The sequence below is a fragment of the Suncus etruscus genome, chromosome 9, assembly GCF_024139225.1.
Source record: "Suncus etruscus isolate mSunEtr1 chromosome 9, mSunEtr1.pri.cur, whole genome shotgun sequence".
Lineage (NCBI taxonomy): Eukaryota > Metazoa > Chordata > Mammalia > Eulipotyphla > Soricidae > Suncus > Suncus etruscus.
In genome coordinates, this window is record NC_064856.1 from 51,204,453 (window position 1) to 51,229,001 (window position 24,549).

The window sequence follows — 24,549 nt, forward strand, 5'->3', positions numbered from 1 at the left end:
GGGCTCTGCTCCATACTCGAGCTTTGCCAGCACGGCTTCCACAACACAGAACCACACCCTGGGCCTTGGATGCACCACGTTCCATTTCTCAAGGTCCTCCCTGTGAACTCAGGTCCCAGGATAGGGTGGGCTTCTGGTGCAGGCAGGTCTATTTGGGCAATGACCTCACACAGCCTTTCCTCAGCCTCCTGGAGAGGGGTGTGCCTTGGGGTCCTTCCCGTTTTTGTTTTTTTTTTGGGGGGGAAACCAGCCTCAGCATCATAGAGCCCCCCTTCTTTAGACATTGTGTACCCTTCACCGCAGACCCACCTTGCAGAGCTGCAGTGGGGTCTTGTACCCACTGTCCCCACAGCTGAGTGAGTTCCGGGAATTGTTTGGTATCTTAGTGCCTAAAAAACATGGTGTTTACTCTCAGTTGTAGCCAGCTAAGTGTGCTGTGGCTTCGTGTCTTAAAAAAAAAAACATTCCGGGGTCGGCGAGGTGGCGCTAGAGGTAAGGTGTCTGCCTTGCAAGCGCTAGCCAAGGAACGGACCTCGGTTAGATCCCCCGGCGTCCCATATGGTCCCCCCAAGCCAGGGGCGATTTCTGAGTGCTTAGCCAGGAGTAATCCCTGAGCATCAAACGGGTGTGGTCCAAAAAAAAAAACAAAAACATTCCTTCATGAGATCAGGAGTAGATTTGGCTGCTGGATCCCATAGGCTTGCTCCGGGAAGGGAGGCTTCGTCCATCACTGAAGTGAGGAGCAAAGCAAAAGGGCAGCTGGTGTCACCCTGCACACTTTAGTCCATGGAGGTGGGGCTACCTGTCTGTAACCTCCTGGGTCCACCCTGGGATACCTGGTGACCTGAGTAAATTGTGTGGCCACATTGTGCTTCAGTTTCCCTGACTGCACACAGGATCACAACTATGTGTGCAAAGCTGTTCTATGACACAAGATGCAGAGCTTGCCTGAGGAGCAAAGATACCGCCTGCCTCAGGCCAACACCCACTTTGTTCTCAGCCCTCCTTTGTCTCCAGCAGCTCTTGTCTCCAGCCATTATGCCCCAGACCTCACTTTAACCTCACCACCTAAGTTGTTCTCTAACCCTTGTGCCCTTCACACCTGTGCCTGCTTAGGGTCCTTTCCCCTTTGCTCTGTCTTCAACAGCCTCTGGTTTGTGTTTACTTTTATGAGCAAAGCTCCTTCTGGCCTCTCCTGTATCTTACTGATGTACTTTGGGAGTTGGTTGGTTCTTTGGGATGCCCCAGAAGTGCTGGGCGCCACCAGGATTCTTTCTGATTTGCCTGGAAAGTTTGGGGTACGGAGTTAGAACCCAGAACATGCTCCAGCTTCTGGCACCTTCTCCCGAACTTTAATCTCCACTGCCTATCCCAGACTGTTACTATCACTGTCTTTTGGCCTTTGGCTGCCTGACCTGCCCAGCCTGCCCCTTGCCCAGTTCCCTCAGCCTGGACCTCTCTTCTCATTTTTCAGGTCTGAGCCAGGGCGTCACTTCTCCCGGAATTCCTTTGTACTTCCTGGAAACCTCTCTGGCCACCTTGTGTATCACATTTCTGGTGTCCTTGCTTCGTCCCCTCCTGCCTTCGGCATAGACCTAGGTTGTCTTCTGAGCAATCCTGAGCACCTTGTTCTCTCCTTTTATCCCTACCCTCTAGCATCTCCCCCAGAGCCCTCAGACTCCTGCCCCGCCTCACTTCTCTCCTATGTTCCCAGCTTCTCCACTGAGTCGGAGCAAGAGAAGGAGCAGTGGCTGGAGGCCATGCAAGGTGCCATTGCTGAGGCCCTGTCCACCTCGGAGGTGGCCGAGCGCATCTGGGCCGCAGACCCCAATAGGTTCTGTGCGGACTGTGGGGCTCCCCAGCCCGACTGGGCCTCCATCAACCTCTGTATTGTCATCTGTAAGCGATGTGCAGGTATGTGGGGGTGGGCACGTATGTGTGTGTGTGTGTGTGTGTGTGTGTGTGTGTGTGTGTGATTGGGGTGGGAGCAGATGGAGGATGAGGCAGGTTGGGGGAATGGGCAGGTATAGGGGGCAGTTTGTGGAGGATGGGGCAAGTTGTATGGGGGTGGAGGATGGCAGCATCTCCAGAATGGTCTATGGAGTGGCAGAAGGGAGTCAGAGGTTCTTGTCTGGAGTAGTTCTCTCCCTGTTAAACTGCAGCCCCCATGTTACCAAATGGGGGCTTCCCAGTTGGTTGGGACACTGAGGTAGTAAGGAAAAGTGGCTCATTCAGGTACTGCTGGAAGTGAGAGAATGTGAATTTGGTCTGTTGGGACGCTGTGCCTGGGCCTAATTGGGCATTGGAAGGGGCCAGACAGATAATACAGCGATAAGGCACCTGCCTTGCATGCACAGTTGAATCCTGGCACTCCATATGGTCCTATGAGAGTCAGCCCTAAGTACAGTGTCAGGAATAAGCCCTGAGCACTGCCAGGCATGGGTTCCTAATCTCTCAAAAAACAAAACAAAACAAAAAGAACAGGAAGTGAGGTGAGGGAGGAGCCATTGTGTCCTAGGAAGCTGGATCCCTGGCTGTGGATAGAAGCCGAGTTTGAGGGAGTGAGACTGGACACCAGTTCCCCCTCAGCTCTGAAAGAATGAGGCTCCTGTTTGGGACTTGGAGGACATTCAGAACTGGGGTCTATACTGAGAATGTCTTTAGTGGAACATGGGGTGAGGAGGAGGAACTGGTACAAGAGCCCGAATTCATTCATCTGCCTTCATGGTGGGCCCAGGGGTCCCTGGTGGCTGCTTGGATGACTGGAGGTGATAACTGTATAGGAACAGTCTAAACAGTCTGTGCACCCAGGCCTGTTGGGTATCTCAGATGAATGTCCAGGAGCCCAGGCTGTACCTTGATGGGGAGATTAGAGTGTGAAGAGGAAACAGAAAAGAGCAGGGATGCCGGGGTGGGGGAGGGCTTCAAGTACCTGAGCCTCCTCCCCTCTCTTGAGCTCCTTTATGGGCACCTGGAGTTGAGCAAGGCTCTTCTCTCTTGGCCCTGACACTCCCTCTGCCCTTTCTTCCTCAGAGATGCACCCATGTTCACTGAGCCAAGCTTTGTTCTGGACGGCTGGTGCCATACCTATAGTCACAGTCTCATTCCGTTCACATCATAAGGGCACAGGCAAAAAGACATATAAGAGCTCATAGACATAGCAGGAAGTAACATGCAGGGAATGTGCTAGGGTTCTGGAGGAGAAGCCCCCAAGGAGGTACAGGTAAGATCTGAGGTGCAGTTCTGGGATAGGAGGGAGCCCAGAAACTAGGAGGAGGAGGAGAAGGAGGAGGAAGAGGAGACAGAGGAGTGGGATTGAGGGAAAGAAGAAAAATGAGATGATATTGGAGAACCAATTAAAGAATTTATATCTAATTTATTAGAAGCTCTAAAGCAGGGATTTGAAGGAAAATTACTTCATTTGAAAGAGATTATTCCAGGCTGGAGCCATAGTACACTGGGTAGGTTATTTACCTTACATGTGGCTGACATGGATTTGATCCCCAACATCTCATACAATCCACTGAACATGCCAGGAATAATCCTGTGTGCAGAACCAGGAATAATTCCCAAGTACTGTTGGCTGTGGCCCCAAAACAAAAATAAAAGGATTCTTCCAGGCCCTGAAAGAGTACAGGAGATAAGGCACTTGTCTCGCACACAGCCAACCTGGTTTGATCCCAGACAACTCATATGGTTCTGCAAGTAGTGATGGAAGTGACACCAAACACCACTGAGTAGACTCACCTCCTTCCTCCAAAAATAGGAGAGATTCTCCTAGTTAGCTACTGAAGAGTGGCCTACTGAGGTTTGATTAGGGGGTGCTTCAGAAGCCCTGGGAACACCCCAAGCAGAGGTATGTGAATTCTAGAGCTGCCACTCAGCCTCTATATAGACTCAAGGCTTAGGGCTTATTCCCATGTGAAAGGTCCCCAATGATTCCAGGTGTGACACTCTGTCCACAGGGGAGCACCGTGGCCTGGGCGCTGGCATCTCCAAGGTGCGGAGCCTCAAGATGGACAAGAAGGTGTGGACAGAAACACTCATCCAGGTGGGGAATCCCTGCTTACCTCATTCAACCACTGCCTGTCTCCAGATCCCCTGTCCCCCGTTTCACTGACCCCAGCACTCAAAAACTGGCTAGCAGCACCGAGACCCTTGGGTTCATCGAAAGAGTGGGAACTTAGAGGAGAGACAAATAGTTTCTAGCACCAGAGACTGCATCTCCTTAAAAGTAAAGCATTTTGGGCCCGGAGAGATAGCACAGCGGTGTTTACCTTGTAAGCAGCCGATCCAAGGACCAAAGGTGGTTGGTTCGAATCCCGGTGTCCCATATGGTCCCCCGTGCCTGCCAGGAGCTATTTCTGAGCAGACAGCCAGGAGTAACCCCTGAGCACCGCCGGGTGTGGCCCAAAAACCAAAAAAAAAAAAAAAAAAAGTAAAGCATTTTGGGACTGGAGAGATAGCATGGAGGTAGGGCATCTGCCTTGCATGCAGAAGGACATCCCTCCCCCGAGCCTGCCAGGAGCGATTTCTGAGCGTAGAGCTAGGAGGAACCTCTGAGCACTGTCAGGTGTGACCAGAAAACAAACAAACAAGCAAACAAAACAAACAAAAAACAAAACAAACAAAAAATGTAAAGCATTTCTTTTTATCTCTCCTGTGCCTGCTTACATACAGGCCTGAGTTGGGAGAGGGGAGACACTTGGGCCTCAGTCTGGGGTTCCCAGGTATGTACTTATGCTAGTTACAGGGAGACCCTTCAACAGGAGGCTGGCCCAGGACCTGGCCCTTCCCAAGAGCCAACTGTAGATCCCCAGAGCAGTGTGGGTGGCACTGCCCCTGTGGGTGTGTTTGGAGCCGCTGGTTTCAGGCAAGAGAATACAGAGGCCCAGAGGCAGACTTGCCCATAGTCACAGAGATAGTTTGGTGGTGGCAGCTGTGGGCCCAGCAACCCATATAGAACCTGATGAGGAGGCAAGGTGAGGTGGATGGAGGTAGGGTCCAGGCTGAAGCTCTGGGATGGGGAATGGCTAGAAGAGATAATGACTCACTGATTTCCAGGCCCTGTGTGCCTGCATCCTGCTCTGCCCGCATGCCCTGAGCCCTGAGGAATGAACATCAGGTGGTGTTTCCATTTCTGGCCACCTAACTGGCTCCCAGACTAGCCACAGCCCCTGACCTGTGCTAGTGGTGAATGCTGAGTGTTCGCTGAGAGTGGGCAGGGCTCCAACAAGTCTCTCAGCAGGCCACTGCCTCTGGTCCTGCCTCTGGGTCAGCACTCAGTGTGGTTACAGGGTTGGTCTATCCCTTTAGAAACCACAGCCCCTGGCCAGTAGCTGCTCTTCTATGCCCCTGTCTATACCCACAGCTTTTCCTCCAGCTGGGCAATGGTGCTGGGAATCACTTCTGGGCAGCCAATGTGCCTCCCAGTGAGGCCCTACAGCCCAGCAGCAACCCTGGAGCCCGGCGGCACCACCTGGAGGCCAAGTACCGTGAGGGCAAATACCGGCGCTACCATCCACTCTTCGGCAACCAGGAGGAGCTGGACAAGGTTAGGGCACTGGCTTCTGGGGCTCCTTGAGACCATCCTTTTGCCTCCTGTCTGATCCCTCACCTCCTTTCCCTATTTTCTCTCAGCCCATCTTTTCCACCAGCTCAGTCCAACCTTCAGTAAGCCAGTACCTGGGGAAACTGAGGCCTAGAGGGTGGATGTGCCAACCCCCAAGACACATGTAGAACTGGGGGAGGGTGTGGAGAGTCCAGATTCAGCCTAAGGCCAAGGCCACGTCCCCAACATCTGTCTGCCTCTCTCCCAACTCCTCTGATTCTGATCCTCTCTCTCCCGCACCCTGTCCTGCTCTTTCTGGACGCTGCCAAAAGGAGGGAGCTTGACAGGATGCTATTTCCTGTCAGGCTCATGAAAAACAGCTGCTCTCCCACCACCCGTCTCCACCCTGCTCAGATGAGGGCTGCAGGCTGGAAGCCCCAGGCCATAGTCTGCCTGCAAACTGAGAGGCGGCTGGCCCCAGGCTAGGGGATGCCACTCGTGACCTCCGGTCAGCCTGTGGCCGCCTGCACAAGCCAACTCCACACAGCCACCCAGCGGGCTGGAGTCAGGCCTTCATCTCCCAGGAACCCCAGGCATCCAGCCCCCAGCCCTGCCCAGTCCAGCGGACAGCCAGGAGGGGCGGAAACTCCCATTGGTTAGAAGGGCTGGGCAGGCAGTAAGGAATTCAAATGTGGGAGGAATTAGCTACAAAGCACCCCCCTCGGTCCCTCCATCAGACAGAAAGAGCTTGAGATCCTCTGGAGAACAGGTTTGGCAACTGAGGGGGGTCTAGGGGTAGGGCCTGGGACACCCCCCTCCCAGTCTCTGAGGCCCACCTGGCCACTCCCCTGCTGGCCCCTGACCTTTCTTTTTTTCTTTCTCTCATCTTAAAGAAGGACCCCTATATCTTGTTCCTCTTGCTTCTCCCCTCCCACCCTTCTGCCCCCCTATAAGAGGTGACCCTTCTCTCTTCACAGGCCCTGTGTGCAGCAGTCACCACCTCAGATCTAGCTGAGACCCAAGCGCTCCTGGGCTGTGGGGCTGGAGTCAACTGCTTCTCGGGGGACCCCGAAGCCCCCACACCGCTGGCTCTGGCTGAGCAAGCGGGCCAGACACTGCAGATGGAGTTCCTCAGGAACAACCGAACCACGGGTAAGCAGCGGTGCAGCTCTGCTTTGGGGCAGGAGTCGGGTTCTGGCTGGGGTGAGACCCTCCTCTGGGGGCTGTGGACCTTCCTTTTATGAAGTATGAGTTCTGCTGCCCACTGGGCAGTGCTTGTGGTATGCACGTTATATATCGCCTGCACTGCCCCCAAGGTGCGTGCTTGCATCTGAGGCTGCAGCTGCGTGGCGTCCAGTGTGGGTGCCTTTAAGCTGCCATGGCTGTGTGTCCCTGCCCCCAGAGGCGCAGAGGGGTTGAGGCGCGGGGTGTGTAGAGCCTGTGTGAGCTGCTGGGTGGGCGTGGTGTGGCATTTCTCCATGCGTGGGTGACCCGCCAGGGCAGCCCCTCTGCTGTCTCTCTGGGTGGGGCTTTGTCTCAGACTGGGTCTGGCTTCCATTCTCTCTCTGGGTGGGGATGAGTAGAGCTGGTTAGGGCCCAGACCTGGCCTTGTGGGGGGGCCATGTCCCAGGACTGAGAGTACAGCTTGGCCGGAACTCTGGGCTTGGGGCCACACTGGGTGGGGTTTGCTGGACTAGAGCAATCCCAGGTGTTCAGATCAACATGGGAGACCACCCAGCTGGCCCTAGCTTTGGGAGCCTCAGGATCAGGACTGGAACCAGACTGCATCCTTGGCTTTGCATAGTCTGGAACCAACCCACCATCTCCCAGAACTGTTTGTGGGCTGGACCTGGACCTCCTGCTTTGGGACTATGGAGTGAGGGGGACTGGATGGAAGGGGAGGGTATAAGTGACCCTGAGACTGGGGTGGGGTTTGCTTAGGTGGGAAGGGGAAGCCTTACTTGGGTGGAACTTTGGGGTGGTAGGTAAAACCTGAGGTCACAAGAAGCAGGGCAAAAGCCAGGCTGGTGACCTGAATGCCCAGCCCAACTAGAGACACTCCACAGAGGAAATGAGACCAACTAATCTCTGTCCAACTTCTCCAAAGAGGTCCCCCGACTGGACTCGGGGAGGCCCCTAGAAAAGCACTACTCCGTGGTTCTGCCCACGGTCAGCCACAGTGGCTTCCTCTACAAGACTGCCTCCGCTGCCAAACTTCTGCAGGACCGACGTGCCCGGGAAGGTAGGTGCCAACCATGCCAGTACCAGCATCAGGGGAGCCCTGGTAGCCAGGCTGGTCGATCCATGAGGGGGTCCCAGTGCATACTGAAGGGTCCCTGGCAAGCTTCCAGAATGTGGTCTCTAGTACACAGCAAATGCTTAATAAGTGGGCCTGGGGAGAGTGGAGTAGACTGTGGCACTGCAAAGTATGTCACTGCCAGCTTTCTATTGACTAAAGATGCCTTTATTGGACCCCTGGCCCCTCCTGGGTATGGCTTTGCATCCAGTCCTTGAAGCCATGGGGAAAGTTGAGGCCCGAACTATCTCTCTGACTTGCTGCTACTTCAGCTCAGACAAATTCACAATTTTGGATCACTGGCACCTGTGTGTCTTGACAACCAGTCAGCAGGCCCCTCTGACTTCCCATACACCACTTTTACACCCCTTTATGCCTCTCCAGTGAGCACCTCAGAACCACTGGATATGGTGCTACTGCAATCTGCTGGCCTCCCTCCCTCCCTCCCATTCTCCCACCTTCCTTCCTTCTTTCCTTCTTTCCCCTCTCTTTCTTACTTCCACTTTAGGATTCAACCCAGATCTCAATCCTGTGCTTTACCATTGAGCCACATCTCAATCTTGGGTTTCTAAAAAGGTGGTTCCTCCGAAACTTCATCCCCACCCCTCTTCCTGTACTGCCCACTTACCCCACTTCCACAAACACACAAACACACCACTTACCTGATGTTTGTTTGTCTAGAGCAGAAGTTCCTAAATCGTGTGGTCTACCACCCCTATTTTAGAAAAGAAATGACTCATTCACCCCCACCCCAGTTGTACCAGAAGCTACTACTGCTCTCCTGGATCATTCCAGCTCCCTGGGTGGGGTGGGGGTTCACCCACTTGAGCAAATACTGGATTAGTACTAGGTTTCTCTTTTGATACTCTGTGCCCCACTAGAATGTCCTCCCCTTGGCTGCCCGTCTCCCTAGTGTCTAGATGGTGTCTTGCATAGAGTGGGCACCCGGCAGGAATCTGCAAGGCTCAGCTCCTGGAGGGAGCCTGTCTTGGGGGGAATTATCTAGGATACTGTGCTCTCAGAGAATAAATGTCATTTTCTCCGGACAGGACAAGATGGTGGGGGGCAGCAAGGGGGTGCATGTGAGTGACTGGAAGCCTTCATGTGGTAGCATTTGCATTGTCTTCGAGGAGGGAAGGGGTGAAAGTTAAGGGTCAGCCCCAGGAGACTTGGGAGAGAGTGAATTGCTGACCTAGCAGGGTTTTGAAGGCTGTGCTGCTGTGGGTGGGGTGGGGCAGGCAGGGCCTGAGCAGTCTAGGACAGAGTGTAGTTTTTGCTGGGTCATTTTCAAAGATTATAATAAATGAGGCTAGCCCAGATGACTCAGTGCTTCTGAAGCATCTCTAGGTGTAAACCTTTTGCATCAGAGAAATTGTTTTGGGATTTGGATCACAATGGTGGTGGTGGTGGTGGTGGTGGTGGTGGGAAGAGGGGCTATTCCTGACTTAGTGCTCAGGGCTCCATGCAGTGATGGGGATTGAACCAAGGAATCCTGCCTACAAAACATGCCAGCCTGTTTCTCAAGTCCTGTAAGCTCTTTCCTTAGCCTAGACTAAGATATTTTAATGTGACCATAGGTATTAGGTATCCAAGTCCAACATTTCTGAAGAGATGACTCAAAGGACTGAGCTCATGTTTTGTATATGGGGGCATGGGTTGATCCCTAACCCTGCACAGTATTCCCAGTATGACCATTTCCCAGCATGGACCTGGGAAAAGGACCCAGCCCTGCCAACTTTACTGTTCCCCATCAAGAAGTTACTGATGGGGACTGGAGAGATAGCATGGAGGTAAGGCATTTGCCTTTCATGCAGAAGGTCATTGGTTCGAATCCCGGCATCCCATATGGTCCTCTGTGCCTGCTGGGGGCGATTTCTGAGCAAGGAGCCAGGAGTAACCCCTGAGCACTGCCGGGTGTGACCCAAAAACCAAAGAAAAAATTAAAATTAAAATAAAAAAAAATAAAAATAAGTTACTGATGACAACAAATTAATTTTTAAAAATATTTTAAAGAAAATTATGGAGTCTTAACCTATAGTTTAAGAAACTACTAGGTTTATGGGCTGGGCAAATAGTGCAGCAGTAAGGCTCTTGCCTTGTAGGCAGATGATCACACTGCCAAACTGGGTTCTCCAAGCCCTGTCCAGAGTAGTCCCTGAGTACAGAGCAAGAATTAATCCCAGATACCATCAGCTATGACCCAAAAACAACAAATAAGTGAATAAATGAAAAGGAATTGAGTTTTAAGGGAGGGTGTAGACTGAACTGGACCAATGGGAGGAGGGTCAGTCTGGTGAACTGGTGAGTTAGAATGAAGCTGAGGCTACAGTGCGGGTGGGACTTAGGGTCTCTGCAAAGGTGGCTCCAGGGGAGCATGGCAGTTCTCTCAGGGATTCCCTGCTTTCCCCAGAGTTCAGTCGGCGTTGGTGTGTTCTTGGTGATGGGATCCTGCACTACTACGAAAATGAGAGGGCAGTGACCCCTAATGGAGAGATTCGAGCCAATGAAATCGTGTGTCTTGCTGTACTTCCTCCTGACACGCATGGGTGAGCCCTTTGGAAAGAATCATAGACTTACTGCTCAGGTCCAACTACCCCATTTGGGAGACAGGAAATAAGGCTCTGAGTGACCATGGGAGGCATTTGCAAACTGCTCCACATGCCTGAGGCCTCAGCCTGGGCTTCTCTACTACTTGTGCTTTTATTTGGGGGTTGGGGGACTCCCAGACAGTGCTGAGGGGTCCTTAAGGCCACTCTCAGGGTTCCTTAGTCCCCCTGGGAGCCTGGCAGAGCAGGAGATAGTGGGCATATGCTGGTGGCCTGGAGCAGACAAAGATGACTTCCATCATGTCTTTTGAGCTGTCTGTTCAGCTCTCCCATGTTTTTAGGTGGGAGGGGGCAATACTTCGTGGTTTTGGGGGAACTACTGGTCTAGTGCTGGAACTTCAGCTTCCTGCATGCAAAGCCTACTGTCCCCCCCTCCCCCCCACACACACACTGGACAAGTGCTCTCTTTCTTGCTTCTCTGTTTTTTTCCTGGGCCAGCAGTTCAATGCAAGGATGCAGAGCTGACTGGGCCCTGTGGTGCTGGAGAGACCCAGGGCCACCTCAGCTTGGCAGTGCTGTCTTCAAGAGCCTTTCCTAGTGATGGTTGGGTTCCTCCAAGGCTGCACCCACAGATGGTCCAGGAAACATGTGGCACTGTTCAAATCGAATTGGATGTATGCTAGGCTTGCACTTTAACTACGTTGCCACCTCCTAGCCCCTTTGTTTCAAGGATGCAGGGAGGTAGGGGGGTGGGGAGTCTAGAGGGTAGAGTGGGATGGATGGACTGAGTGGTGAGGACCTGAACCCTGATGTACATGTCCCGCAGCTTTGAGTACACCTTTGAGGTATATACCGAAGGCGAGCGACTGTACCTGTTTGGGCTGGAGAGTGCGGAGCTGGCTCGTGAGTGGGTGAAGTGCCTTGCTAAGGTGAGCCTGGGTTGACAGGTATGGGAGGATCTGACAGGGTCCTGGACATCCCTTGGCCAGTTCCCTGGGTTCTCTACTCCCCGCTCCATGAAGCAAGATCTGTAGCCCCTGACTGGGAGGGATGAGCTGTCTCAACCTGAAGGGTCTTGGTTTTCCTCCTGGTTTCATCACCAATACTGACTGTGCATGAGGGCATACAGTACAGTTTCCAGGGAAGCAGGGTTCTTGTTTAAGGTGCCTATCCTGGGGACCAGAGCCAGGAGCCCCCTAAAGAACTTGGTGCAGTTTGTCAGTTTTCTGGCTGGTGGAGGAGACAAATAATGTGATTAATGCCACTGTGAGGCCTCCCTCTGGACCCCAGAGAAGGGGCTTCACTGACTATCCAGTAACTTTCTGGAGAAGAGCAGAGCCAGGGGGCTGTGAAGGGGAGTTGAGTTTGCTCTCTATTCTGTCAGACTTTGTCCAGAGAGGCAGCAGCTGGATGAGAAAAGGGAAGGAGTCCCCAAGCATAGAGCTAAGTGTCCAAGTCTACATTGCCACTGGCTAATGGTTTTTCTTGGCCACCTTTCCTTCTTTGGCCTCCTCCCAGGCATTCGTGCCTCCCCTGGCTGAGGATCTGCTGGCCCGGGACTTTGAGCGGCTTGGGCGTCTCCCCTATAAAGCCGGCCTGAGCCTACAGTGGGCCCAGGAAGGCTGGTTCTCCCTGGCTGGCTCCGAGCTCCACGTCGTCTTCCCAGAGGGACCTTGTGAGGAGCCATTGCAACTTCGGAAACTGCAGGAGCTCTGTGCGTGTTCTTGTGTGTCTTGGGGTGGGGGCATTGGTGACCCTTAGGAGGGAGCAGGTTGGAGATCATGAGCCAGATCTAGACGTCATCTCCACTGGCCTTTTCACAGCCATCCAAGGGGATGCTGAGAACCAGGTTTTGGTGCTGGTGGAACGAAGGAGGTAAGTCTTGCTTGCCTAGGGTGTGTGTGGGAGGTGGTTCACAAGTAGTGCCCATCACCCCAAGTAATTGATTACCCCCTCTGTGCAGGACACTTTATATCCAGGGAGAACGGCGGCTGGACTTCATGGGTTGGCTGGGAGCCATCCAGAAAGCAGCGGCCAGCTCAGGGGACACGCTGTCGGAGCAGCAGCTGGGAGAGTCTGATATCCCAGTGATCGTGTATCGCTGTGTGGACTACATCACTCAGTGTGGTGAGTCCTGCCCCACTCACTGTCTTTTGGACACAAGCCTCAGCTTCCCACTAGCTGAAAATAGCTGCAGGGTCCCACCCCATGACCAATATCTGGGCACCCCTGGTTGGACCCGCCATCTTAGCCTCGTGCCTCTCTAGGCCTAACCTCTGAGGGCATCTACCGCAAGTGTGGCCAGACCTCGAAGACTCAGCGGCTGCTGGAAAGCTTGCGGCAGGACGCTCGGTCCGTACGCCTCAAGGAGGGAGAGCAGCACGTGGACGATGTATCCTCTGCACTCAAACGCTTCCTGCGGGACCTGCCTGATGGACTCTTCACTCGAGCACAGCGCCTATCCTGGCTGGCAGCCTCAGGTAGGCCCTAAACTGGGCTCCACTCTGAGGACCACTAACCCCCACCCTACCCCAAACCTTGTCTATCTTGGTCTGTGTTTCTGCCCCTCACCCTCATACACTTGGACATTCCCTAACACATCGGCCACATTGCCCTCTCTTTCTCCCCTTGGCATCAGACTGAGCCAGGGGACAGGGAGTTTCTTCCCCTTGAGAAGTGCCAGGCTTAGTTTGATACTGAGGAGGGACAGAGAATGCCACCTCCTAGGAGGTGTGGCAAAACAGCCTGGAGATGCGACAGGACCCCAGAGTAGAGATACTTCCTGACTTGCTGTTTCCCCACCCAGAGATTGAGGAGGAAGAGGACAAGATCTCCAGGTACCGAGAGCTCCTGGCATGTCTGCCTCCAGTCAACCGGGCCACAGTGAAAGCCCTTATCAGCCACCTGTACTGGTGAGGCCCTGAGGGTGGCCTGAGAAAGTGCCTGCTTCTAGCCCAACATAGAGCCCTGCTCCAGGACCCAAGTGGGCCTGGGAACTGAACTCTGGTCCTGGATCCATCATCTCCCACCTTGTCCTCTCATCCCCTTAACTTTGGTTTCCCTCACCCTGCACTAGGGACTTCTGGCTTCACACTAAGCGTTGGCTGCTCAGGAACTGGGGGTGCAGGTGGGGCCTTTCTGGGCTGATGCCTCACTCCATGTTTTCCTCCTCCCCAACTAGTGTCCAGTGCTTCTCAGACACGAACCAGATGAACACACACAACCTGGCCATCGTGTTCGGGCCCACACTCTTCCAGACTGATGGGCAGGACTCCAAGGCTGGCCATGTGGTGGAAGACCTCATTGGCCACTACGTGGTGGTGTTCAGTGTGAGTCCCCCTCCAGCGGGCTTGCTGTCCAGCGGGACAGAATGGAGCTCTGTTAAGTGACCATCCATTTCTGCCCCTCCCCTTTGCACAGGTGGACGAGGAGGAGCTGAGGAAGCAGCGGGAGGAAGTCACTGCCATTGTGAAGATGCGTGTGGCTGGCACTGCTAGTGGGACCCAGGTGAAAGACAGGGCCCTGGGTGGGGACTCATGGCAGCCTGGCCTTCTTCAGCTACTCTTAGATCTTCACTGGGGCCTTGATTGTTCACAGCATGCCGGTGACTTTATCTGCACTGTGTACCTGGAGGAGAAGAAGGCAGAGGCAGAACAGCACATCAAGGTGGGCCGGGAGAAGTGGGCCTGCCCTAACCCTTATGACTTCTGGATGGAGCCCCAATGTGGGACCTCTATCTGGTCTGGCACTTGGACCAGGCCTCTCACTTCCTTGACCCAGCACCATCAGGGTCTCTTAGGAGACATGCAAGTCCAGGGATCCTGCAGGAGTGGGGGATGTTCAGGTCCTGACTCACACAGGGAGTCTATGGCTGGGCAGAGCTTCTAAAGAGGGTCCACATCTTCCCTTCCCTCCACTTTTCACAGATCCCTGCATCCATGACTGCTGAGGAGCTCGCACTGGAGCTCCTGGATCGCAGGAATGTGTGCGTCAGGGAGAAGGACTATTGGGTCTGCTTCGAGGTCAATGAGAGGGAGGAGACAGGTGGGTGAGCCCCCAGGTGGCATGGGGTGTGGTGCCACCTCTTCTCCACAGGTCTGTGGCCCAATGTGCGTGCCCTACCTAGTAGAGAGTCCACATCCATTGGTGTCACACTGTGAACTCATGGGACATTACTGTGTTGGAGGCAGGGGGATGGCTGGCATGACAGAGGGACAGTAAAGAGGCAGATGGTGTGACCATGCCTTCTTTGTTGTCCTAATGGATGGTAAGATGGTGAAACTGAATTTGCCTGTGGGATTGCTCTGGGGGTGATGGGTTGTGTGTGTATATGGGGTGGGGGATGGCTATGGGAGAAATGGCTGTGCAAGTAAGTGTATGTAAGGGTAGTAATTTGGTTTTGTGTTTGTGGGTTTGTGGTGCTGAGCCTAGAAGCTGAGGCCTCTCTCATGCAAGTGCTCTGGGACCAGAGAGATAGTGCGGTGTTAAAAGATAGTAGGGGCTGCTTTCCTGGCACACAGCTAATCCTAGTTTGATCCCTGATCTTCCAAACCTGAGCACTGCTAGAAACAATCCTGTACCACAGAGCCACGAGTAAACCCTAAATACAGCCCATTGTGACCCAAAAACAAATGAAAGAGAACAACAACAACAAAGGCAAAGAAACTCCTCTGCCACTGAGCCATATTCCTGCCTCCAAAGGCATTTGTGATGGCAAGGGTGAAGGGGGTGATAAAGGCAATTCAGGCCCAAGGGAAGTCTTGATGGCCATTATGTGGACATTATTGTTTAGTACTCACTAGAGCCAGGGCCTGGGCTGCAGCAGCAGACACAGATCTCTCCCCTGGAGAGTCATCTACTGTGGCACAGACACATTAATCCTGTGATCACACTTCTGAGTGCCCAACTGCTGTGTAATGCATTAGCTGATGTGGAAAGAGGTCTTGGTGCCAGCAGAGCTGAGAACAGGGTCTCCATGGGCCAGAGGACAGACAATTCAGGCTTAAGGTACTGGTGTATTGGCCTTGCAAACTAATGTTCCCAGTTCATTCCCTGGAGCCACCAGGAGTGACCTAAATATAAAGCCAGAGATTAGCCCTGAACACAGAGCCTCGAACATAGAGCCCTGAGCACTCTTGAGTATGGCCCAACATCACTACCTGCCCCCCCCCATCCAAAAATGCATAGTGCCTCCATCTTTGGAATCCCTAAGCTGGGAGGTAACAGAAGGGCAATGCTGAGTTTACCTGGTGAAAGAGGTAGAGAAGTGCTTCTAGGACATGAGGACAAGCAACTCTCAGAGCCAGAACACTGCAATGGCCAGGACACAAATCTTACAGGGAGCTTGCATTGTGCCAGTGCTGAGGCTGGAGACAGATAAAGGTTGCCTCTCAGGGCCTCATAGCAGAGCAAAGCCATTAAAGAGGGGGGGGGGGGGACATAGGGGAGTTTGCAAAGGGGTTAACAAGGGATCACAGATGGGAGGTCACTGGGAAGCCCTGGTGTTCAGTCAGATGAGTCCTGGGCCAGCGTGGTACCAGGGAAGATGCTGGAAGCTGAGTAGTACGGGAGGGTGAGAGGGAGCAGCAGCCTTTGTTTCTCTGGCTATAGAACATCTGGGCTGGGTGTTTTAGACGGGTGTTATATCCCTGAGCCCTTTGTTTCTCTGGCTAGAGAACATCTGGGCTGGGTGTTTTAGATGGGTGTTATATCCCTGAGCCCTAGTGACAGCTTTGTGACCTCTCCCCAGAGCGGCCCCTGCACTTTGCAGAGAAGGTACTGCCCATCCTGCACGGGCTGGGCACCGAGAGCTACCTGGTGGTGAAGAAGTACCAGTCCATGGAGGCCATTCTTCTGTACCTGGGTAGGTGCTCTCCAGCGTCCTACAGGCTGTGGGTTTCCTGCATTCTGGGAGTGCCTTCTGGTGCCACAGACATGTGGTTCATGCTCACCCATTCCTCCCCCAGCCAGCCACGTGGGAGATAGCAAGCATGGCATGATGAAGTTTCGTGAAGACAGAAGCCTCCTGGGCCTCGGCCTGCCCTCAGGTGGCTTCCATGACCGCTACTTTATCCTCAATAGCAGCTGCCTTCGGCTCTATAAGGAGATCCGGGTGAGTGACCTGTGTCCTGCCCCTGAGTCAAGGTCTTACACACAAGGGTCTGCAGGGTTGTAGTGTGTGCCTATAGCCCTGTGCATGGGTCATTGGGCTGTAATGAGGTAACCTAACACCTGCACATGGATCTCTTGGGCTATAAATGGGTGACCTCCCTCCTGCACATGGTTTCCTGGACTATAATATGTGACCTGACTCTGCACATGGATCCCTGGACTATAGTGGGATGACCTCACCCCTGCATGAAGGTCCCTTAAGCTATAATAGGGTGCCCTCGCCTTCACAGGGTCTGGTCTGGTGATGGCTGAGTGATGGGAGAGTTTGGACCTTTATTTCCCCCTGTGGTGGCTTGGTGGCTACTGCTGTGTGCTGAGCCCCATGACATCTTGCTCCCTGGAGCTGTCCCCTCATCACTCTCTGTGCCACATGGGCCTTGTTCCTTCCCAGGTCATGTCCCTCCCCATTCTCCCACTCTGACCAGGTGTCTGGTGTCCCCACAAAGACTCCGTCCTGCCCCATACCTGCACACATGGACCCCCATGCACATGACTGTGTGTGCCATGCCACCTTCCTCTGTAACCCCAACCCTCTATCAAACAGAGCCAGAGGCCGTGGAGCGGGGTCCCTGACACCGTGAGTAGCCGCAGGCCTCCTGCCAGCTGCCTTACACCACCTGGGGGCCAAGCGAGCCTGGTGGGGACAGGCAGGGCTAGCATCCCACAGTCCCAGGCATGACTCCCTAACTGCTTGTCAGTTGGCATCCAGGTCTGCTCTCCTGCCCCTTCTTTCTCAGTCCGGTATCTGAACTGCCTCTTTTCCCCCCAACTTTGTCGGATTCCCCTTTGGAGATGTCCCCAGGGTCTCTACAGATGGTTTGTGGAATTTGGCCAGCAGGGGGACATGAGTCTGAGTTCAGAACATCCTCGCAGTGATGGCTAACCTTTTTGAGCCCGAGTGCCCAAACTGCTGCACAAAACCAAAGAATTTCCTCAAAGTGCCAGTATGTCAATTAAACCTTAATAACAAGATTTTAGTATCTAAAAACTCTTTATAAATTTTATAAATTTATTAATTGCAGACCTTTCCGCGTGCCAGCTGAAAGGCTTTCGCATGCCACAGCTGGCATGCGTGCTATAGGTTCGCCATTGCTGCTCTAGGGGGTTGCACTCCTCTTAGTCCTGCAGAGAGATAGTCCTTGGGAGTGCCCTTGTCACAGCCCTGACCTTTCTGCCCTATGGGACTAGAGGCCCAGGGCATACTCCCAACCCACAGCAGCTGTCCTTCTATCTCCTCACAGGGGCTGCTCTTATTTGCAACTCCATCCTGGAGAGGATGCTCAAGAGCTCCTCTTTGGGCCCTGCTTTGCCAGAAGAAGGTTGGGCTTCTAGAAGCAAGGGCTCAGGTTCAGCTAAAAGTCCGTCTCCTTGAGATCCTGAGCCCAGTAGCACAGGCTCCTTAAGAAGGAAAGAGCTGCTCTCTCTCCTTTCCCTCCCCACTCCCTTTTCCCTCTCTCCCTCCCTCCTTCCCTCACCCTCTCCTCCTTCTTCCTCCCTCCTTCCCCTCTTCCTGCTTTCCTTCCTTCCTACCTTCCTTCCTCTTTCCCATCCTTCCTCTTTTTCATTCTTCTTTTCTGCCTTTCTTCTTTCCTCTTTTCCTCCCTCCCTCTCTTCCTTTCTCTTTCTTAACCTTCCTCTTTTTCATCCTTCTTGCCTTTCTTCCCTCCCTCCCTCCCTTCCTCTACCTTCCCTCTCTCCTTTCTTTCCCTCCTTCCTTCCTTCCCTCCTTCCTTCCTTCCTTCCTTCCTTCCTCTCTCCCTCCCTCCCTTCTTCCTTCCTTCCTAAAAAAAAAAGAAGGAAAGAGAGCTGTGTCTTCCCAGGAGTCTAGCCTGAGACCCTACTGCTGTTTCATCAACTAACAATATCTGGATTTCTCAGGCTGCTTGGGCAAGGAGAGGTGGAGCAGATCAGCCAGAGCAATACCCTCCTCTTCTTTTCTCTACATGCTATACCTCTGTTAATGTGGTGGCCTACCCAGTTGTGGGGAATGCTGCTTCCTCCCCCACTCCATAGTCACACCATCATTCCTGGGCTTCTCCCTCTGTCAGTGCTCCTCTGTCCTGGGTTGGCTGTCCCCACCTTCAGATCCCTAGGAAAGCACCTTCTAGGAGTTGGTCCCAGCAGAGGTCTTTGGATATCAGGGGTGAATTTTCCTTACCATGACCTCAGACCTCAGAGATGCCAGGAATCTAAGCTGTTTGGTGAGAGATCACACTTTGGAGCCAGAGGTCTCACTGGTCACCTGTGGCCCCAGCCCTTGTGGCGATCTTCTCCCTGCCTGTGCTGCCGCATGTTCATCCCTTGAGCCTCAGGAAATGAGACCTGAGGACTGTGTCAATTTCCCACGGAGCTACTCCTGCGGCTTGTTTCCTCCCATCTCTGTGGTTCTCTCCCTTCTCTTTCTGGAACCTTCCTTCCTATCTCAACCTTGGGCCTGCTTCATCAACTCTGTATTCACTTTGCTCCTGGCTCTCACTAGTGCCCAGCCTGCTGCATCCTCAGGCTCTGGGAGAATTAATGTCCCTGCCCCTGCCACCCCCAGCTTTCTCCAGCCATACCCTGGTGTGACCTTTCTGTCCTTGTAGATTAGCCTGGTCCAGTTGTCTGTTCTTCCCTTCCTGCTTCCTGACTTCTCCTATGCTGTGGCCTGGCTTCTCCAAATATTATATTTCCATACATTTTTCCTCCTCTGCCCACCTCGTGCCTATAACCTACTTTTTTCCCAACCCTCTTGGGCACATGCCCATTGCCTGGGCAGGCATCTGTGTAGGAGACATAGAGTATCACCATCCCCAATGCCCCCAGTTAGGGCCTTAGTTATTAAGGATGAGTAAATATTTCTAAACCACATCCCTGACTGCACCAAAGTCTCCTGGGTTCCCTCGTTCCCTGGAGACTTTCTTTTCTTTTATTCTTTTTTTCATGTGTGTGGTGGGGCAGTACTCAAGGCTTACTCCTGGCTCCTGACTCTGCTCAGGGATCATTCCTGGTGGGCTGAGGGACCTTATAGGATATCAGGGATTGAATCTAGGTGAGCCACGTGCAAGGCAAGTGTCCTCCCTGCTGTGCTGTCACTCTGGCCCCTACAGCTTCTTTCACAGCCTCATAGGAAGCCCCCCAAACCCCAACCCTCCCCTCCCTACCCTTTTTGTGCCTACCGAGGAGCCATGCCTGGAGGTAGCTGGGAGCAGCTATGGGAACAGGATGGGGATGGCTCAGTCTTTGGCCCCCAGTTTTGGTTGTAAGTGAGTCCCCGCTCCCCTGCTCCTCACCTTGGCACCATGGGTGCCTGGTGGGGACAGGGTGGCAAGCAAGTGGCTCCCAGAGCAGGAGGAGATTTAGGAGCTGGACCTGGGCCTCATTGGTCCTGGGCCCTGCCTGTGAGCCAACCTGCTCCTTATCACCCAGACTCATCCGCTAGGTGATCTGGAGCCCCCACTTGGACACGGTCTCGGAAACTTGGCCTTTGGCCTCCTGACTGCTGTCCCGCTTCAGCTTGACCCTTTGCCTTCCCCTGGGGCAGCTCAGGGAGGACTTGCTGGCCAAGCGGTCTCCAGTCACACAGTCAACTCTGAGCCCAGGAGGGCCTAGGGCGGGACCACCAGACTGGGATCCAGGTCAGCTTCCAAATGGAACTGGCTGGCTCAGGCCACGGGCCATCTTCCTGTCTGGGTCCACAGCTCCGGGTTGACTGTCTGACTCTGCTGCACAGAAGCTGGAACCTCCCTGGGGCTGGATGATGCGCAGGGAGGGCTGACCAGGAGGGTTTCTTGGAGGAGATGCCCCACAAGGGGTTAAGGGTTGGGAGGAGGCCTCAGGATCCACTCTGGCATGAACTTATCTATGGCTTGCCCTGCCCTCTCCACCCACCAGAGTCACCGGCCTGAGAAGGAATGGCCTGTCAGGAGCCTCAGAGTCTACCTGGGGGTGAAGAAGAAGCTTCGACCTCCCACCTGGTGAGGGGTCTGCAGGGGGTTGTAGGCTCAGTGCTCAGAGGGAAGGCACGGCCAGGGGCTGTGAGCTTAGCAGGCTGAGTTTAGAGATCCTCATAGTATAGCTACACATGCCGTCTCTGTCCTGGGAACTGCCGGCCTGCACTCAGCCCAGTCACTACTGGGGCCTTGTAGCCTCGAACCCCACATCCAGGAAAGGTCTGGGTGGTTTGCCTCCCCAGTGGTGCCACATGTGCCTTCTGGGAAGTGAAGCGGAGAGGCTGCCCCGAGGAGGCGACCTCACTGCAGTGTCCCTTCATACTGTCACTCTCACTGCTTCGACACTGCAGGTAGAACCCAGGGCTCCCATGAACTAGCTTTCCCTCTTGTCACAATTCATTACAGTTGCCAGATTTATTCCTCATAAACCCATAAAGCCATGCCTCCCTTGGAACTGAGCAGGCTTGGTCTGGGGGCAGTGGGGGGTGAGAGGGAGTATGTGGAGGATCCTAGGTCCTGAAAGGCCTGAAGAGGTGTGGTCAGGGCATGCCTCTCTGTCCTGGGTGCCCAGGCTGTGTGACCCCAGATGAATCCGGATACTCCCCTTTTTCCCTGCAGTTGGGGCTTCACAGTGGTGCATGAGACGGAGAAGCATGAGAAGCAGCAATGGTGAGCAAAGAACTAGCCTTGGAGAGGCGCTAGGCTGGGATTGGGCAGGGCAGCCCCATGCAAGCCCTTGACAGTGCCCAGAGCTGTGCCCCACCACTCACAGGTACCTGTGCTGCGAGACCCAGATGGAGCTCCGGGAGTGGTTCGCTACCTTCCTCTTCGTGCAGGTACTGGGTGCAGGCAGGGAAGGATGGAGGTATGGGGCCTGTTAGGAGATGGGGCTGTTGTTGGAGGACCATAGGAAATGCCAGAATCGAACTCAGATGGGGCACATGCAATGCCCTACCCACTATACCAGCTCTAACTTCCAGGAACTTTAGAGTTGCTTTATTCCTTCACTGGTCTGGCCCACCCTGGGATGGGCAACCTAGAGACAGATGCTAACCCCTGCCCTCAACAAACAGCCTCCATGTGGTTGGTGTGGCAGATAGAGGTGCAAGAGGAAGGCTTAGGAGAGGGTGTCCTGAAAGTAGGATCTCTGGGGAGAAGGAAGCACTTAGCAAGGCAGAAATGAAGCCCACAGAGGGTATGGTATATGCAGAGAAATGCCAGTTGTCAAATTGGGGGGTGGGGGGAGAGGTGGGGATTGTGGAAGGGATGAAGTGCAAGTGCCAGAAGCTGGCACCGGAAAGTGATGCAGCAGAGCCCCAATGGGTCTTGAAGGTTGTTCAGTTCAAAGGAACTGAACTTGATTTTATGTGTAGTGTGAAGGAAGAATGTAAGCAAGGAAGTGGGATGTGCAGGGTGAGTCTGAGAGGTTGTTTCTCAGTCAAGCAGTGTGCCAGGAGGGTGGACTGAGGGCTGAGCTGGAGGCCAGGTGAGGTGAGGTGAGGTGAGGTGAGAGGTGGTGGCTGGTGTTCACCTAGCAGAAGCCAGCACTGAAGACCACCATGTTGTCCTGCTGCAGGTCACACCCAAAATAGCCTGTTAAGGGAGCTCCGAAATGCTTAAGGAATCAGTAGACGGAATAGTCTTAGTGCCCTCCCCTCAGTTCTTAAACTTTTTTCTATTTGGTTTGGGGCCAGAGTGATAATACATTTGCCTTGCATATAGCCAACCCAGGTTGGATCCCCAGCATCCCTTATGTTACCTGAGCACCTCCAGGAACAATCCCCCTGAGCACTGCTGAGTGTGGCCCATATATCAAAACAAACAAACAAACAAACAAACAAAAACACTGAAAAAACCCACTTGTCTTTTGTTTTGGGAGTTCCATCTGGCTCAGTGCTATATGGTTCTCTGCCAGTGTTGCTGGGTATCAGGGGCTCCTGGCCCTAGTAGTTTGTCCTTTTGACCCGGAGCTTCCCCTCCTGGTCATCAAGTCCTAGAGGAAAATGGGTAGATCCTGGGTTTTCTTTGCTTCCCAGGGAGAGGAGGTGCAGACTGGTTCCCAAAGATCAGTTTTCTGGGAAGGCCTTCCCAAAGCAGCAATGTTCAGGGTCAGGATGCTTGGGCCACCTGTCAACTCAGTGTTAGAGCCAGGGATGTCTTGTGGCACCCAGTATTATCCGTGGTGCTGCTGGGTCCAGACTTGGTCCCACTACATCCTGCTGCACCCTCAAGTGCTACCTTGCTGCTGCAGTAGAGTACTAAGAGCTGAGGAGGAGGCTTGAATTACGTGATTGTCAGAGCTTTGCTAGGGACCTGGACATGTCCACAGAGATGCTTCTCCTGGCACAGGCTTCAAAGCTGGGGTGTCACTACCCGGCAGAGTCACAGGCATTTCTGGGAAGTGGGTTGGGTCTGGAGCCAAGCATCTGAGCCAGTGGCAGCCCAGCCTAAGCCCCAGCACCTCTCTTCTCCCCTCAACCCCCAGCACAAAGGCCAGGTATGGCCCTCGGAGCCCTCACGAGTGTCCCGGGCAGTGCCTGAAGTTCGTCTGGGCAGTGTGTCACTGATACCTTTGCGTGGCAGCGAGAACGAGATGCGCCGAAGCGTGGCCGCCTTCACCACAGACCCCCTCTCGGTATGTGGCTCCCAGAGGATGAACTAGGGCGCAACTGGAGATCATCGTCAGCCTGACTCACCTCTTGGGGCCCTTCTGTGCTCTGTTCCCTCCCACAGCTCCTCCACAACGCCTGAGCAAGAGCCGGAGCTGGACTCAGTCATGGTCAAGCTCTGGTTCTGCCACCCTGTTGTATCACAGGCTGGTGAAGATCTGCAGCGCCCCACACCTGTGTCCTGATGGCAGCTGGAAATCCCAGGCCAGGTGGGGACAGCTGAGCCTCTCTGGGGAGGAGCCTTCCACCTGCTCTGTCCAGCTTGGCCCTCCTCCCCAAGAGTGGGGCTGGGGGCATAGGTCACAGGCTGGAGGACTCCCATCTAAGAGGCCTGAGGCCCCGGGGCCCCGCTGGAAGGGAGCCCATGGCACCCCTTCCCCCTTCTCCAGAACCTCACAAAGATGTTGTAAAAGGACATTCAATGGGGATGGGGGCTTGTGGGCAAGTTTTCTCCAGGACAAGAAACTGGACGGGGACATCAGCCATCCCTTTTGGTCTGAATTGGCTGGAAAGGGCCAGGTTGCCCATTACCCCTGTCATACTTGGGGACCTTTTGATAATATAAATATATCTGTATATTTTACCCTGTGCCGCTGAGGCCTATGATTGGGAGGGGTTTCAGGTAGCCTGAGGAGACAGGCCTGAGTGTGGGGAAACATGCCCTAACCCTCCTATGTGCTGGGCAGGGCACTATTCTGTCGGAAGGTGGAGCGGGACCAGTGTGGGAAAGGTGGCCCCAACCTGCCTCCACAATTTATCAGAGCCCAATGCTTGGTCACTTAGTTCCATGGCCAATAGAAGCGGAAAGGGTCTGCTCCCGCCTGGAGTGAAAGTAAGCTGCTCAGAGCTGGGCTTCTGGAAAGGGCCAAGTTCCACATTCCCACCTCTGCCTAGAGTATCTTTGTAGACCTCATCAGAGACCTGCAGGCAGGTCTGGGGGTGGGCAGAGGGCAGGTCACCCAACCTTGGGTTCTAGGAGGGCGGGGCTGGGTGCACAGGGGCTAGTGCTGGACTCCAGGCCCCTCCTTCCTGCCTCTGCAGGGTTCCTGGCTGGTTTTAGCCCCCAGAGTGTCCCATGGCTCTTTTGGGGAGAGCAGAAAGGAGATTATGTCATGCATGGCCCTGCTCAGGGTCTACACCAGTGCAGAGCTTGGGTGTCCTGATGCAACTTGGGGTCCAGTGGTACCCAGTATTGAAGATGGGCTTCCTGCCTGTAAAGCCTGAGCATCAAACCTTTGTGCTATCTCCCTGAGAACCCCCAAGTTTCCTGACCTTGTCCAGCATGAATGGGCTGCCCTGGGTCATGCCAACCATCTCACCAGCAGTCAGGACAGGGTGCATGGCCAAGTCCTAGGGGTGGAATTCTTTTCCAGATCTGACTTCT

General features: G+C 54.0%; 1 protein-coding gene across 1 annotated transcript in view; it reads left to right on the forward strand.

The window, feature by feature from the left end:
- The window catches only part of ARAP1 (ArfGAP with RhoGAP domain, ankyrin repeat and PH domain 1), a 62,280-nt gene extending 38,527 nt beyond the window's left edge, over positions 1-23,753 (forward strand). The window contains exons 12-35 of the mRNA XM_049780250.1: positions 1,715-1,914; positions 3,966-4,051; positions 5,372-5,554; positions 6,529-6,703; positions 7,659-7,793; positions 10,258-10,393; positions 11,220-11,322; positions 11,912-12,107; positions 12,217-12,268; positions 12,357-12,520; positions 12,661-12,873; positions 13,200-13,305; positions 13,575-13,722; positions 13,814-13,900; positions 13,991-14,059; positions 14,320-14,437; positions 16,143-16,256; positions 16,360-16,505; positions 17,109-17,141; positions 20,438-20,520; positions 21,115-21,165; positions 21,269-21,332; positions 22,982-23,131; positions 23,230-23,753. Coding sequence (XP_049636207.1) covers positions 1,715-1,914; positions 3,966-4,051; positions 5,372-5,554; positions 6,529-6,703; positions 7,659-7,793; positions 10,258-10,393; positions 11,220-11,322; positions 11,912-12,107; positions 12,217-12,268; positions 12,357-12,520; positions 12,661-12,873; positions 13,200-13,305; positions 13,575-13,722; positions 13,814-13,900; positions 13,991-14,059; positions 14,320-14,437; positions 16,143-16,256; positions 16,360-16,505; positions 17,109-17,141; positions 20,438-20,520; positions 21,115-21,165; positions 21,269-21,332; positions 22,982-23,131; positions 23,230-23,247 — 2,830 coding nt within the window. The 3' untranslated portion in view covers positions 23,248-23,753. The remainder of the gene's footprint in view (positions 1-1,714; positions 1,915-3,965; positions 4,052-5,371; positions 5,555-6,528; positions 6,704-7,658; positions 7,794-10,257; positions 10,394-11,219; positions 11,323-11,911; positions 12,108-12,216; positions 12,269-12,356; positions 12,521-12,660; positions 12,874-13,199; positions 13,306-13,574; positions 13,723-13,813; positions 13,901-13,990; positions 14,060-14,319; positions 14,438-16,142; positions 16,257-16,359; positions 16,506-17,108; positions 17,142-20,437; positions 20,521-21,114; positions 21,166-21,268; positions 21,333-22,981; positions 23,132-23,229) is intronic.
- Positions 23,754-24,549: the final 796 nt, after the last annotated feature.